The 15,927-nt window shown below is 43.7% G+C and overlaps 1 protein-coding gene across 1 annotated transcript in view; it reads left to right on the top strand.

The window, feature by feature from the left end:
• The window catches only part of PKHD1 (PKHD1 ciliary IPT domain containing fibrocystin/polyductin), a gene marked incomplete at both ends in the record, with an annotated part of 274,861 nt that extends 259,544 nt beyond the window's left edge, over window positions 1-15,317 (top strand). The window contains 4 exons of the mRNA XM_082481732.1: window positions 2,458-2,565; window positions 7,594-7,749; window positions 8,947-9,081; window positions 14,965-15,317. Coding sequence (XP_082337858.1) covers window positions 2,458-2,565; window positions 7,594-7,749; window positions 8,947-9,081; window positions 14,965-15,317 — 752 coding nt within the window. The remainder of the gene's footprint in view (window positions 1-2,457; window positions 2,566-7,593; window positions 7,750-8,946; window positions 9,082-14,964) is intronic.
• Window positions 15,318-15,927: the final 610 nt, after the last annotated feature.

Below are 15,927 nucleotides of genomic sequence, written 5' to 3'. Positions count from 1 at the left end.
GCATATGAAAGCAGCATTTAATCGAAATGGGTCCCGTCTAGCACACTGAGGCTGCTTCATCTGACAGCAGCCAAACTGCCTCATGGAAAGTAGTTTAGCTCCAAATTAGCTTGCTTCTATGTTAAATACCATCTTGCCTGAGAGATCTTTGTGAAGACTCCCATATATATCTGTAATATTCTGAGCTTTGAAGCATATGTGCCCGAAAGCTGAGATAGTCTCTGTTGAGAAGTACAGTACAGCACTCCAGGCTTCATCATCGACTAGAAATGGCAATTATAAAGTATTTGAACGCAGCTGACAAGACCCTCTGTAAAAGCAGTGCTACAGTGAGCATCAGAGCCAAGAAAAGTCTTGGTAGTCTGGGCAGATACTGTCATAAGGAGGATCTTAGGCATAGTAGATAGATAAATAGATGAGCCAGGATCAGACTGGAGCAGCTAGAGGAATCTAGATTCCCACATCTCCACCGAGTCTATTCACAGTATAAATTACTTCTTATTTATACATCACAGCTGGTCCTGGAGACTCACAATGAAATTGGGGGTTTGGTGGGCTAGATGCTGTGCAAAAGTAGAGAAACACATAGTTAGACAAAACTATCTGGGATATAAGAACATTAAATGATACTGGATCACTGAGAGAGGAAACTTTTCTGTTTCTGTTGCTAAATCATTACAATGTGGCATGCTTTTGCCCAGGACCTTGTCTCAGGCAGTTTCTGGCTGTGGTTCAGAAGTCAACACAGCGAGGAAGTAATCTCAGTAGGCGGTCTGCAATGCAAACCTCTGTTTGCAGAGGCTCTAAGAGTTTAAGAGGTTTGGCCAGGGGCTGCCAGTCCTTCAGTGCCAAAGAACAGATCCTGGCACCGTTTAGTTTGTATCATATAGGTGTAGGCACAAAAAATGGCATAAAACCAGAGAAAAATTGTCCTGCAGTCTGGCCTACCATCAAAAATCTTGTTTCTACCTGCTGAACGCTCCTGTGCATTTGCGATCGCGAGACGTCTCACAAAGATGTTTGCTAATTCACCACTTTGTTCAATATCATGGACACGGGGGTGGCAGAGTATAAATGCCCTCCTCACATTCGGACTTTATGTACCTTCACCTGTGCAGCTTAATGGCAATAAAATGTTAAACCACCTGCTTCATAAAGCGAATAGTTATTACATGTTGTCTTTGAGCAGGCAAAAGTCTGCATTTGTGATCACTGGAGCAGGTCCAGCATCCTAAGGAAGTTCTGCCTTCTCACCCCCACCTGAACCAACATTTAGAAATTTGTCAGTCTTCAGGATTTTACCCCTTTCACTCCCAGAGCCTGAATGGAGCCCAGACCTGGTCAGCATTGCTCAAAGGCCAGGGCTTGGCTGGTGCTCAAAGATACACACAATAAAATGGAGATCCAGTTGCAAAGTAAATTCTAACTTTTAACAAGAGCCTACAAAACTAACAACCATGGCAGGTGTAAATGTTGGGTCAGAATGCATTCCCTGATAGCTTAGAACAAGTAAAGTGATGGAGGAACAGGCTCCCCCAGGATTTGTTTTAATGCTCCGCATGGAGCTTTCCCCTGCCAGCTTTCCAGCTGAAAGTCTCTCCTGTACGATCTCAGGGCAGTCCCCACAGACATTTTTCATGGCCAAATTCCTTTCAAAGCATCTGAGAGGGTTGAAGGAAAGTTCAAAATGATTTAACAGTAAGACATGAGGTAATATAATAATATAATAGGTCGCCCAGAGAAGCTGTGGCTGCCCCATCTCTGGAGGTGTTCAAGGCCAGGTTGGACGGGGCTTGGAGCAACCTGGTCTGGTGGGAGGTGTCCCTGCCCATGGTAGGGGGGTTGGAATGAGATGACCTTTAAGGTTCCTTCCAACCTAAAACTTTATATGATTCTATGACTATGCCCAAATGGTGAGGTGAAACACCTACAAATCAGAAAAGCGTCAAAACAGTCAGCTCTTTTGCCTTAGCTGCAGTGGCTGGCTCTTTGAGACGAGCCCTTTAGGACAGAAAATACTCAGTCCCTCACTAATACTCTTCTAACCTTGGTAACAGATTTTGTCACACGAGACATGAGTTAAATCTAAAATATGAATATCTGGAACTTTCTAATGCGTCTATATAGCCCGTGACCTTTGTTTGATCATAACATCTGTGTTCGTGCTACACCCCCACAACACGGAGATGTACAGTAAATGCCATTTCACAATGAGCTCAAGGAACCAAGACTCTCAAGCTAAGGTCCTCCAGTCCATCAAGAATTTGGTGTCCAAGTATTTCTGAAGACCTGACCCTATGTGAAAGTTCTGGGGTTAGACAAATATTTTACGATTAGGAGGGATGTTGAATTTAGGCTTTCTGAAGTCCCCTTAAAGTCACAAGGGATGTCTGAGGCACTTAGGTGGTACTTATATGGATGCTGTTAATTGCAATGCAATTTTTTATTACTCTGCAGGGCTCACCCAAGTGCAGGTCATAGATGGATGTGCAAGCTTTTCCAATCTGGCCGTCTCCAGCTCAGGAACAAACTGGAAACTTGTGTTCACTGTCACATCACCTCCAGGTAAGATCCATTTTCTGCATGTTTTTTGGTTTGGTAACTGAATTCAAAACCCTACAGGTGGTCAGGTTTTATAAAATGGGAATCAAGCTTTGTTTGAACAAGAGGAGCAACACCAAACCTCTAAATAACCTGACTTCCGTTACACGTCGAAGTTGGCATTACCCAGGCAGCAAGAGGGCTGGGAGACTCCTGTGCTATTCATGCATGATCTCCAAAACCAAAACGAGTTAGTACAGAGAAGTACTGCCAGCGAAAGGAGCCTCTTTCTCCCTGGATTGCCTACCTATGTATCCTGTGGAGGAATCAGGTACTCAAGGTCAGATAAGCTACCACAGAAAACTTTTTCCTGTAAATTGAGTCCTCTTATTCCCTCTTTTTTTCCTGTTTGTATGCAGAATTTTTCTGTCTGTGCTCCCAGTTATTTTCATAGTGCCTTTTCATGGAATCATGGAATCACGGAATCACAGAGTTTCAGAGTTGGAAGGGACCTCTAGAGATCATCCAGTCCAACTCCCCTGCCAAAGCAGGATTGCCCAGAGCACATCACTCAGGGCTGCATCCAGGCGGGTCTTGAAAATCTCCAGAGAAGGGGACTCCACAACCTCCCTGGGCAGCCTGTGCCAGTGCTCTGTCACCCTCACCGTAAAGAAGTATTTCTGTGTATTTGAACGGAACTTCCTGTGTTCTAACTTGTGCCCATTGCCCCTCGTCCTGTCACTGGGAACCATTGAAAAGAGCCTGGCTCCATCCTCCTTCAACCCACCCTTTAGATACTTGTAAGCATTAATAAGGTCTCCCTCAGCCTTCTCTTCTCCAGGCTAACGAGTCCCAGCTCTCTCAGCCTTTCCTCATAAGGGAGATGCTCCAATCCCTTAATCATCTTAGTTGCCCTTTGCTGGACTCGCTCCAGCAGTTCCCTGTCCCTCTTGAACTGGGGAGCCCCAAACTGGACACAGTATTCCAGTTGTGGCCTCACCAGTGCGGAGTAGAGGGGGAGAATGACCTCCTTCGACCTACTGACCACTGACTATTTATCTGCACCTGGTCATCTTTATGGGTGCGACAGGTTATGCCTCCAGGACTGGGCTCCGTAGGGGTATCTCTGAGCAGCCCACTAATGCTGAAGCAGCAGGTGTGCTTATGCCTCTTTAGAAATCCCAGCTGAAGGGCATGTGGGCACCCCGGGGATAAGGCACCACACGAATTCTGGCTTGGAAAAAGCTCAGGGCATCTGCACAAAAGAAGCACCTGTCCAACTGTCAGGAGCTTGAATTTATCTACGTTTCTGGCTCTGAAAGTATATAGGGGTCAAAGTGCTGGTTTCTTGTCTCAGAATGGCTGCTGGGGTACATCAATGGAGAAGCAGGAACATGCTCTCTGGCATGCAGTCCAAAGATATATTCAGATACAGATGTTGTAAGATCATGTGTAAAGTTTCTATTCTGGTATTACATACATATATGGTTATATATATATATATCTAGATAGAGACAGATATATATATCTCCATATATATATATGCAACTGGAGACCCATCAGGTGGAAAGAGTCATAGAATCATCTAATCATCTGGGTTTGAAGGGACCTTTAAGATCATCAAGTTCAGCCAACAACCTAACACTGCCAAACCCACCGCTAAACCATGTCCCTCAGCACCACGTCTACCTGTCTTTTAAATACCTCCAGCGATGGCAATTCCACCCCTTCCCTGGGCAGCCTGTTCCAATGCTTGACAACCCTTTCTGTGAAGAAATTTTTCCTAATATCCAATCTAAACCTGCGCTGGCGTAACTGGAGGCCATTTCCTAGAAGCTCAGGAAGGTCGGATAGAAATATTTCCATGAGAGGTAAGGCGATGTGTGCTCCACTGCATAAAGCCCTGATGAGCACTGCTTTAAAGTGCTGAAGATAATTTTGTTTATGCGTGTTCAGAAATCATCTCAAAAAGGAGTAGGTACAGAGAGGGAGGACTGAGCATTTTTTAATGAGAAAACTCCAAGAAAATGTGGCTTGTTTCAGCTAGAAAAAACAGAGAGGGCAAACACATCAGACAGGTGAAGTGGTGAAGTGGAAGTGGCTAGTGAAAAATTCTGAGATAAAAAATTAGAAGGTTGCTAACATTTAGACTGCATTTTTCTGAACAGCCTATCTTAATAGATAGGAATAGTGAGAACAGGAGATCAAACTGCTTTTGGATGGAGCTCAATACATTTATGGGTAGTGCTGTATAACACAGTACACACAATAGCATGGGATAGGATTTATAACCCAAGAAATGCCTCTTATTCTGGAATTAAATGAAAGTCTAGAAATCGTTTTTAATGAGAAACCTTTGCTCCTCCTAGTCACAAGTGACTAATCAACATCAAGTGTTGCCCATAGCTTTGCAAAAGGAAGAACTGGGGTGCAGGGAGTACTTGGAGGTGGGCTTTTAAAGGGGGGACACGCGTCTATTTAGAGGGTGTATGCTGCCAAACATCTGCAGCTCCCATTGCCTTCCCTTCAGTGGGAGCAGATGGAGAGTCAGCACCTCACAGGGAAGTACAGCTTAATGAAATGTGTTTTAAAAGTTACTTCAGGGGAGTCAAAATCTTCTCTCCGCTGAAGAAAAGTCGAATGCAGATCCCTTTTATGAAACATTTAGCCACTTAGAGTGCTGCAAAGAGACGTTTACAGCTGGCAAAGCGGACGGCTGATGCATCTTTGTAGGTATCACCTGCATAAATGAGAGTATTGTACACCTTTAATATGCGTTGCAAAAGCACACACCAAATAAGCAATCCCCTTTGCTTGTTTGTAACTGGGACCCATGCCGGAGACAGAATAAAGGCTTTTATACTGCCAGACTCGTACTGAAGGTATTTGCTTATTGGTTGAGATGATAAACAAAAAAAAAAATTAAACAATCAAATATTTGACGATGTTTGGGATGCATTTTCATGACCAGGTTTCTCTCTGGACCCTGGCATAGTTCGCGATTTGGGGACAGCTCAGAAGATGCAGCTGATGTTGAGTGCAATAATCCCAAGTGCTGTAGTGGTAGCTCCTGGGGAGAGTAGACTATTCATAGCGCTGCTGCATAGTCTTGCTCCGTGTTTTGCAGTAACAGTCACTTAACTGATACGGGTCCCAGTGGGCTTGATCATCCACTTTCCGTTTAAACCAATAGCAGACTGCTCACAAACTATTAGAGTAGTGTGAAGCACCTTTAAGCACTTGTCTCTGTAGAGTCCTCGATATCCGTGAGATTACTTCTCTCCTCTCAACTGTAGTTCATATGTGTTTGTACCTGCAGGCAAATTTTTCCCAATTGGAACATGCTTCCCACATTCTTCTGATGAAGCTCTGCATTTTTCAGGTGGACAATATTGACACAAATCTAACTAGTTTCGGATAAAAGTACTTACAGCTACTTACCTTAGTCTTCAAGCCTCCACCTGACAGTGTTTTTGATTTTTTTTTTTTTTAATGAATTGATGAAAAAAAATTTATCTGTCAAAATGATTAGAAATATTTATCTGTCAAAGTGATTAGAGTTGTGGGGTTAGGACTGATAATGAGTCAGGTAGAAAGACAGGTAATGAGTTGATGTGCTAATTCACATCCTTCAAATTGGTCTGTAGAGAGTGCCAGGGCCAGTTTTGTTAAAATCCTGTCCTTCCCAGGCACATCTCCATTCAAAATGAGTTTTGGAAGTGACTCAGGGAACCAAAACCTCTCTATATTTCTGATTGAAGCTCAGATGCTGAGACCAAACGAACTCCTGACCATAGAAAGTGCAGGTAGTGGCTGGCTTGGTTCTGACTTCATTTACAGAAAACTTTAGTATCTCTGGGTGAAGAGCATCACCCACAGCTTGTGTGCGTCAAGAGACTAAATACTTACCATGTTAACAGCAAGGACGCTGACATTTTTTATTTATAATGCTCATTATTGACACGGCGGAAAATATCAACAAGTGCACAGGGAGTTTTCTGCATCATGGACTTCAGCTTAACGTTAGTGAATGTTTATAGGTTCCCCATAATTTACACTGATATGAATCAGGTACAGACTGTAAAAACTGTGTAGATTTAGCACCTTCCTTGTCGCAACTGGTTTCTCTGTCTTGCTCGGCAGAATGTGCATGTTTTCTCTCTGGGCCTGATCTGTATGGCCTCGGAAATGGAAACTCTGTGACTGTATTTTCCGGGTTTGGCAGTCAGCCGGACAAATTCATGGAAGAAATGTTAAGGATTGTTAAATACAAAGCGGCTGCCTCTGCTGCAGGAAGCACTGAAGGATGGGAACTTATATTCGAGGAGTATTGTTATGTATTTGTTTTTTTTCCTGGTGCTCAGTCCTAAATAAATATCGTTGGCTAATGTGGGATCTGGAGACAGATGGGCTTACTGAGTTCTGGGCCCCGCAGTTCAAGAAGGACAGAGAGCTGCTGGAGAGAGTCCAGCGTAGGGCAACTAAGATGATTAAGGGAGTGGAGCATCTCCCTTATGAGGAAAGACTGAGGGAGCTGGGTCTCTTGAGTTTGGAGAAGAGGAGACTGAGGGGTGATCTTATTAGCGTTTATAAATATATAAAGGGGGAATGTCATGAGGATGGAGCCAGGCTCTTCTCAGTAGCAACCAATGATAGGACAAGGGGTAATGGATTCAAGCTGGAACACAAGAGGTTCCACTTAAATTTGAGAAGAAACTTCTTCTCAGTGAGGGTGACAGAGCACTGGAACAGGCTGCCCAGGGAGGTTGTGGAGTCTCCTTCTCTGGAGACATTCAAAACTCGCCTGGACGCCTTCCTGTGCAACCTCATCTAGGTGTTCCTGCTCCGACAGGGGGATTGGACTAGATGATCTTTTGAGGTCCCTTCCAATCCCTAGCATACTGTGATACTGTGATACTGTGATACGGGTTGTTCCTGCATGTTTTTTTTTTTAACGGCAGCATCACTGTTGAAAGGCTATAACCTGGTGTTTCACCCGTGAAACCAGTGTTCTTACTTTTGTAACAAACTCTGACTGCTTTAACTTCTCAGGGGCTAAATTTACTGTGCTGTCTCAGCCATTTACCATCTTCCCTGTCCCCACGGGAGCGAAGGCCAGCTTGATCCTTGTTGTCACACTGGGTTCAGCAGCATCTGGGTTCATCCTCGCTCTTGCGTTCTGCTGGTTCAAGAAGAGCAAAAGCAACAGTAAGTTGGAAATTCCCAGTAAAATTTATACTTGCAGACTCCCTGTTTTATTTAACAAACCTCCAGAGTGGCCACAGCAGGGTTCAGACAGTGGCACTCATAAAAATCTCTGAGAAGTTCAGCAATTCGCAGTATAGTACGTAGTTCAGGGTTACACAGTTTTGTGCCCGTAACGGGTGCCTGAATCCTGGCTGGAAAAATTTCTAACTGTACGTGAAACATGATGAAAATCAGATTTCTATAGCGCAGGCAAAAAAATTGAGAAAAGATGGAAGTATTTGCTATGATTTCAGTGGTCTGTTCAGCCACTGTGTTTCCCTGATAAAGGACAGCGTAGTGAGATATTGCTGTGGTGAGGTTATGCAAAGCCTTGGTGTCGTCCAAGGACCAACCACAGCTGCAGCGCGACTTCCACGGAGACAGCGGCACAGCCACGCTCGTGTCCCGTATCACACTGTCGGCATCGGATGAGTCAAAGTGGTCATGAGAGGGCTACAACCTCTCTGGAGTTCTCCCCCAGGCAGATCCACACCTCTACTGATTTAACTTAAGGTTGATTTCTTTTTAGCATTGGCCTTAAAACAAATATAGCTGCCTCAAGGACACTTTCCCACTGCAGGAGGCATAAAGTTATTTGTGTAAGAGAAGAACTGAAGATAAAAGGACGTGACTGTAACTGCTGGTGGCTTGATTGCCAAGCTGGCACCTAAAACTTCTGGAGATGTTGAAAGTCACCAATAGATTGGCCTTTCAGATGTGCTAACTCAAGCTGGGACTTAGCCAAATGCACAGCAGCGGAGGAGTAAGTGCACATCCCAGTTAATAAGATGTCTCCCACCGGTTGCAAGACCTCGCTGGTTTTACCAAACTTTTGCTTTCAAGTAACTTTGCAAATCCAGGTTAAAGAGTCTTTCTCCTAAACTGCACCGTGACCACTAGCTGCATTAAGGTCTGAATTACTGGTATTACCAAACATAAAGACGACGTAAGGAAAGATTTTACTGAAGAGAACGGGTGGGATCTCCAAAGGTAAAACACAACATGGTATGAAGATAAAGCACTTCTCTCTGCTTTTGGGCAGAAAGAACACTTCTAGATTATCTTTTAATTCACCAGCAATATATTGTAGCTTGAATTGATAGTTGCTGCTGAGCTGATGATTGATTGAGAGTGATGCGGCTGTATGTTTCAATACAGAAACGAGGACTGAACGAGCTGATGTACCAAAAGCCAGTACCAAAGCACCCCATAAACAAGCACTGCCTCGTGGAGCTCACATCCAGCCTTGCTACAATCAAGCAGAAAATAAAAGCGGTGTGCCTGTAGCAGGAGGTGAGACTTCAGTGCCAATAATTCAAATTTATCAACAGACGGACATCAAAAGTCAGTTTAGGTCTCTTAAAAAACTATAGGTTTGTATAAGATCAACGGCACAGTTCTTCTCAGGTCTATCACTTTATTACCTCCTCCTCCTCCCTGGTATTTTTTTGTCATTTTCACAGAATCATAGAATCATAAAGTGGTTTAGGTTGGAAGTGACCTTAAAGATCACCTAGTTTCAACACCCCTGCCCATGGGCAGGGACACCTCCCACCAGCCCAGGTTGCTCCAAGCCCCGTCCAATCTGGCCTTGAACACCTCCAGGGATGGGGCAGCCACAGCTTCTTATCCCCTTTTTATCTTCTTTTTATTTCCTTTTCTATATATATTGTTTGAAATCCTAGCTCCACTGAAGGCAACACCATAATCCCCCTTGCGCTCAGTGAGTCCATAATTTCAGCTAGTGTGTTTGGAGTAAGGCAGGGACTGACATTCCCACAGTGTCTCCAGCATGCCTGGAGCAACAGGGCTTCTCCTCGCCTCCCTCCAAGTGCTGGGGCAATAACTGCTCAAAAAGCTCCGGGCAAGTTTGCAGGCTGTGGAGGACAGTGAGGTACACTGGAGGTGGGAAAAACCACTCAGGGCTCATTCCGTTGTCTCCACCCCTCACTGGACCTTCAAGTTGCAACTTCTGAGCACTGAGCCCAAGCCAGAACCCCAAAGCAGCTCCATTCCCACATTCCCACCCACTGCCCCTGTGTGTCCCTCTTTACTCCCCAGGGTCTCTGCCACAAACAGCCTTCTTCCTCACACCTCCTCGAGACTTGTCTTTTCATCAGCTGCTGATCAAACACGACTTCTTCCGAGGTCACGGGAAAGCAGACAGCCTCGGGGGCATGTGGCTGGCAACATAAAGCACTGGCTTCCCTCACTGCGAGTGTGAAATGTTCTTATAGTAGTTGGGGTTGGGGTTTTTTTCTTTTTGTGTCTCACCTGCCAACAGCGCAGATCTAAGGGCATTCGGGTAACCCCACTGAACCACCCGTTTACTCTGGTTTGGGAATTTCTTTTCCCACCTCCTTCCCAAAGCCTGCAGATTACATAAGAGGCAGGAAGAGGTGAGCTGGAGTTTTATCTCCTTTTAATTAACATCTATCACAAAAGCAGAGGGAGAGAGAGAGAAGGAGAGAGGAAATTCTGCAGTTTATGTGTTTTGATATTTGCTGTACTCCTCCAAAACACAGCGTTCAGCTGTGTGCCTTAGGATACATATCTGCTATAAATTCATTTTTTATCTAATTTGTCTGAGATCTAAGCTTCCTGTGGAGGTCTGAGATCAAAGGATCTGATTCTGTCTGATGTCGGCTCTGACACATAATGCGTGCTGACTTAGTTCTGTCTATAAACTCGCAGTGGGAGGCTGCCATTCTCCCTTGGCACCTTTACATAGTGAACTTTCATTTTGGCTGGGGAGGCTGACAGGTATAGCGTTGATTGGAGCCGTCGTGTAAATAATTCATGGAAATTTTTTTTTTTTTTTTTTTTTTGTCAGAAAAAGGCAATCCAGCCACTTAAAGTCTTTTAGGAATAGTTGCAAGACAAAAAGATTCCCCGATATGTTCAAATCTAAACAAGGATAACAATATCTTAAGTGAATTTAATACAGACGACTTGGAAGCGCCTAATGTTTGATTTCCCCTTATTTAAAGTGCTGTTGGTTTTGGAGAGAGAGAGAGAGAAGAAATCAAAGCTGCAGTCTTTTTGTTTAGTTTCTGCTTTATAGCTGTTCCCCCCATAAGAAATCCCACCTTTCTAATACAATTAAGTGTTCGGAGCCTTTGTTATTAATCACCACAGTAAGTCTTGCAAAGAGTTTTTCTCTGTAGGTGCTTATACAGTGCAAAGTCCGGTGGAGGAACGGGCCTGGTTGTTGTCCCAGAACAAGTAGCTGAGGATGGAGATGAGGAAGAAAGCTGTTATGCATAGCTATATGGTACTGCGGGGGAGAAGAGATTAAGATATTACCTCGTCTGACCTTGGCACAAGAAAAAAATCTCCTCAGCTTCACATAATTATCTCTCTCTTGAATTAAATAACTTTTGCTGACTAACACATAGTTAACAGAACAGCACCTGGAGGTGGAGGAACATATTGTTTCTTTTTGCAGTTTATTCCAGTGGTTTATCACCTTCACCACTGAAAAGTTGCATCCTCTAACAGCTCACATTTCCTAGCTTCAGTTTCCAGTCCTTTCAGGTATTATACCTTATTGATCCTTATCCTGGACTGCTTGTCCACCATCGTCCAGAAATCACTGTTGTATTCCTGAAGAGGTTCTCCCACTCCGCAGGTGAGGTCTCCATCCCTTGCTCCTAGGTTGCTCAGATCAGCTCCTCCTTCTTCCTTTCTACCAGTTTGCCATTTTTCCCACCACTTACAAAATTTCATCAGATTCAATTTTATTTTTAATTCCAAACCACTGGTGGAAAGACTGAATATCATCCATTTCAGTGGCAGTGTCTGGTACTGCCACACATCCCCACTTCTGAGAATTATTTCCCATATATTATTACTGCCTAAGCTCTGTCTGTTAGCTGGTACTTAATCCAGTTAATTGTATGCTTTATTGATATTGAATAGTTTGTACTTAATTTTAAAAAATCAGGATATTTTAGATTACTATGTCATATAAATCTCAAGGCAGTATTTCATCTGCTCATATCCAGAAAACTTCTAGCCTCCTCCATTAATTCAAACTCATTTGAAAAGATGTATTTTCACAGTTGAAAATAGCGCCTTTGAAGATAAAGAGGGTATCAATACATATGAAGAAAGAACTTGAAGCTTTGCTATAGGGGATCATTACATGATCATCTTGTTTATAGAATCATAGAATCATAGAATTGTTTAGGTTGGAAAAGAGATTTAAGATCATCGTGTCCAACCATTAACGTAGTATTGCCAAAACCACCACTAAACCGTGTCCTTCAGCAGCACATCTACCCATCTTTTAAATACCTCCAGGGATGGCGACACAAACGTTTCACTGGGCAGCCTGTTCCAGTGCTTGATAACCTTTTCTGTAAAGAAATTTTTCCTAATATTCAATCTAAACCTCCCCTGGTGTAACTTGAGGCTGTTTCCTCTCGTCCTGTTGCCTGTTCCCTGGGAGAAGAGACCGACCCCCACATCTCTGCAACCTCCTTTCAGGGAGCTGTAGAGAGCGATAAGGTCTCCCCTCCACCTCCTTTTCTCCAGGCTGAACACCCTCAGTTCCCTCAGCCGCTCCTCATAAGACTTGTGCTCCAGACCCCTCACCAGCTCCGTTGCCCTTCTCTGGACATGGCCCAGCACCTCAATGTCTTTCTTGTAGTGAGGGACTTGAAACTGACCACAGTACTCTAGGTGGGGCCAGATCATTGATAAAGATATTAAAGAGAACAGGCCCCAACACTGAGCCCTGGGGAACACCACTTGTGACCAGCCACCAACTGGATTTAACTCCATTCACCACAAGTCCTGGAGCCCGTCCATTCAGCCAGTTTTTCACCCAGTGAAGAGTACGCTGATCCAAGCCATGAGCAGCCAGTTTCTCCAGGAGAATGCCGTGGGAAACTGTGTCAAAGGCTTTACTAAAGTCTAGGTAGATAACGTCCACAGCCTTTCCCTCATCCACTAAGTGGGTCACTTTGTCACAGAAGAAGTTCAGGTTAGTCGAGCACGACCTTCCTTTCATGAACCCATGCTGACTGAGCCTGATCACCTGGTTGTCCTGCATGTGCCGCATGTGCACTCAGGATGATCTCTTCCATAACCTTCCCTGGCACCAAGGTCATAATGACAGGGCTGTAGTTCCCCAGAACCTCCTTAAGGCCCTTCTTGTAGATGGGCGTCACATTTGCTAACCTCCAGTCAACCAGGACCTCCCTGGTTAGCCAGGACTGCTGAGAATCATAAAATAATAGAATGGTTTAGGTTGGAAGGGCCCTTGAAAATCATTTAGTTCCAACCCCCTGCCATGAGCAGGGACACCTCCCACCAGACCAGGTTGCTCCAAGCCTCGTCCAACCTGGCCTTGAACACCTCCAGGGATGGAGCTTCCACAATTTCTCTGGGCAACCTGTAAATAGTGAAAAGATGGACAGTGTCTTGGTGAGCACTTCTGCCAGCTCCCTCAGTACCATTGGGTGGATCTCATCTAGCACCATAGACTTGTGTGTGTCTAAGTGGTATAGAAGGTCACTAAACATTTCCTCTTGGATTATGGGGGTTCATTCTGCTCCCCTTTCCTGTCTTCCAGCTGAGGGGACAGGGTACTGAGGGAACAACTGGTCTCACTATTAAAGTCTGAGGCGAAGAAGACATTAAGTAACTCAGTCTTTTCCTCATACTTTGTCACTGTTTCCCCCTACGTCCAATAAAAGATGGAGTCTCCTTAGACCTCCTTTTGTTGCTAATGTATTTATAGAAACAGTTTTTGTTGTCTTTTACAGCAACAGCCAGATTAAGTTCTAGTTGGGCTTTGGCCCTTCTAATTTTTCCCTTAGTTGAACCTAGTGATATATGTAATTTGTACTTCAAAACAGCCAACTACCTAATGTTAAAGCAATCTTAAGAAGGAAAACACAGAAACGTGAGTACTGAAAATTTACTGACAACTTTGCAGTGGATTTCCAAGAGGTACAATCCTGAAATTGAAAGCTATGAATGTACAAGTTGAAAAAAAGCAGCACCTCTTAACGGGAAAAGCGAGTGTAAGCATGAAGAAATAGGGAAATTGTAGAAAATAAATGAAGACAGGGCAAAATTAGTCCAGCAAATAGAGTTCCAATTAATGAACTAAAGAAAGGGAGAAGAGACTGAATCTGAGGAAAAGGTCTGAAAAACCACAGGAATGAATGTTGCATGCTGCTAAGGGTTAAACTTCAAGGAGAAACCTGAAAAATAAGGAATGATAACAGTACATTTTCTGGGGTCATTTGTGATAAGGACCTATAATATATGCTGATGAATGGACAACAAAAGCAGATATTGTCCACTAATACATGACATATGTGATCTAGGAGTAGTTCTGGACTTGGAACAAGTATAAAAGTTTTGGGTCTGGACTGGTTTTATTTCATTTTCAGGGGGAAGGGAGAGGACTGCAAGAATTTTACAAATTTTTTTAGCATCCAAATGAAGCAGACTGCCAATCTTGCGTTGAAGTGACAGCACACCCTGTCAGCTCAGAAGCCATCTGCTGTAACACTAGAAGAGGTTCTGCCTCTGTGGTTGATAACCATTTGGTTTATTAAGATGTAAACATTTTTAGTTTTCACATGAAAAATGTATGATATACAGTTCGGTTTTTTCAACATCATCTTTTTTATACAACATTGCAGGTCACTCAAGGCTCTGCCTTGAGTAGGATTGAGTAGCACTCAAGGCTCTGCCTTCAGTAGGATTCAAATCCATTGGAAATGAAAAGTTCTACCTTATATGACATCTTGATTCATAGAGGGTTGATGTATTTTATAGGTGTGTAGTATTAAAATTATTATCAGTCTTAGCAATACATAGCTGATTAACCGTCTGTGTTCGATATACTTTATTATTAAGCATTTATTGAAATATTTGTCAACCCTTGGAAGATGCTCTAGGAGCTGTCAGTGCATCAATAAGAACAAACCAGCTATTTTGGCTGCTTTTTATTTGTTTGTGGAAAAAGCTTATGGTTGTTTGGTTTTAACAAGTTATTTCCATCAAATTAAAATTTGTGGCCCTTTGCAATCATTTCTCCAACAATAACTGCTTTTTCTTTCATTAATGACGTTAACACACAGTAAAGGCATAGAAGGGTAAGGAAAATGAAGGTACTATTATTGTAAAGCAAAACAAGTTTTGCTTTCACAGATACGGAAGGAACTGGAGCAATGGGACATGCCGCAGGACAACCTGAGGAGCTGAACATGCAGCCCTGTGAAGCCAAATCAGTGAGAAAGATAAGCACTGTCGAGTTTAAGACGGGGGTCAGAGACCCCTTTTCTTCTGCTAGGAAAAGCGACAGTCGCCAACAGCTATGCAGAGCAACATTTCCTGATGACTCTCTGGAACTTCAGCAGCCAACTGCCTCGGGGTGCTCCAGCCAGAAGGACGGCCACCAGCCTTCAGCTGGTTACAGCAAGGAAAGAGAGAAGACCGAAAGGATACCCAAACCTCAGAATGACCTCGGAGAGCATGTTGCCGTGATAGCAGCAGAGGTGTAAGAGAAGTGATGTGAGATGGTGGACCACTGACAAAGCAAGCTTTGCCTGGCTTGCACTGAATGCAAAGTTGAGTCTTTGTCTCTGTGGTCAGATAAAAACACACATATATTAACACGGGGAACCAGACTGCCACGCTGCGCGTGGACAAAGGAACCTGTTGCCTGGATCTGCAGCCAACGGGAGACTGTGGCCATGTCTATGACGTTGACCTTTCTTAGCTTCCCAAACAGGCTGGGTGCACCCAAACTGCCTGTTGGGAATAGTCCTTCTGGCACTTCTAAAACTCTCTCCAAGGGTTGTTTAGGGGAGCGTTAGCTGGGTCAGCTTTGAGATTACATTCAAAAGCATTCAGGGATTAGCCTAACAAGTCAACAGTGCGGATTGGATTTCTGGCGCTTTAATATACCAGCACTGATGTAGTCTTAGTGTCTAGAGCAATTCTGATTGGTACGTACGCATATAAATAAATATATAGGAATATACATATAAATGAATATATAGGAATTTTCCCATTTCTTCCAATCATGCCTTTAGTTTCATTCAAAGAATGTCCACATATGCATAAACCTTTTCCCTTTTCTGAGGAAACCCAAACTTCCATTTCATTGTG

Source organism: Vanellus vanellus (assembly GCF_965231255.1).
Source record: "Vanellus vanellus genome assembly, chromosome: 3".
NCBI lineage: Eukaryota > Metazoa > Chordata > Aves > Charadriiformes > Charadriidae > Vanellus > Vanellus vanellus.
This window is presented reverse-complemented; position numbering and strand designations above follow the sequence as displayed.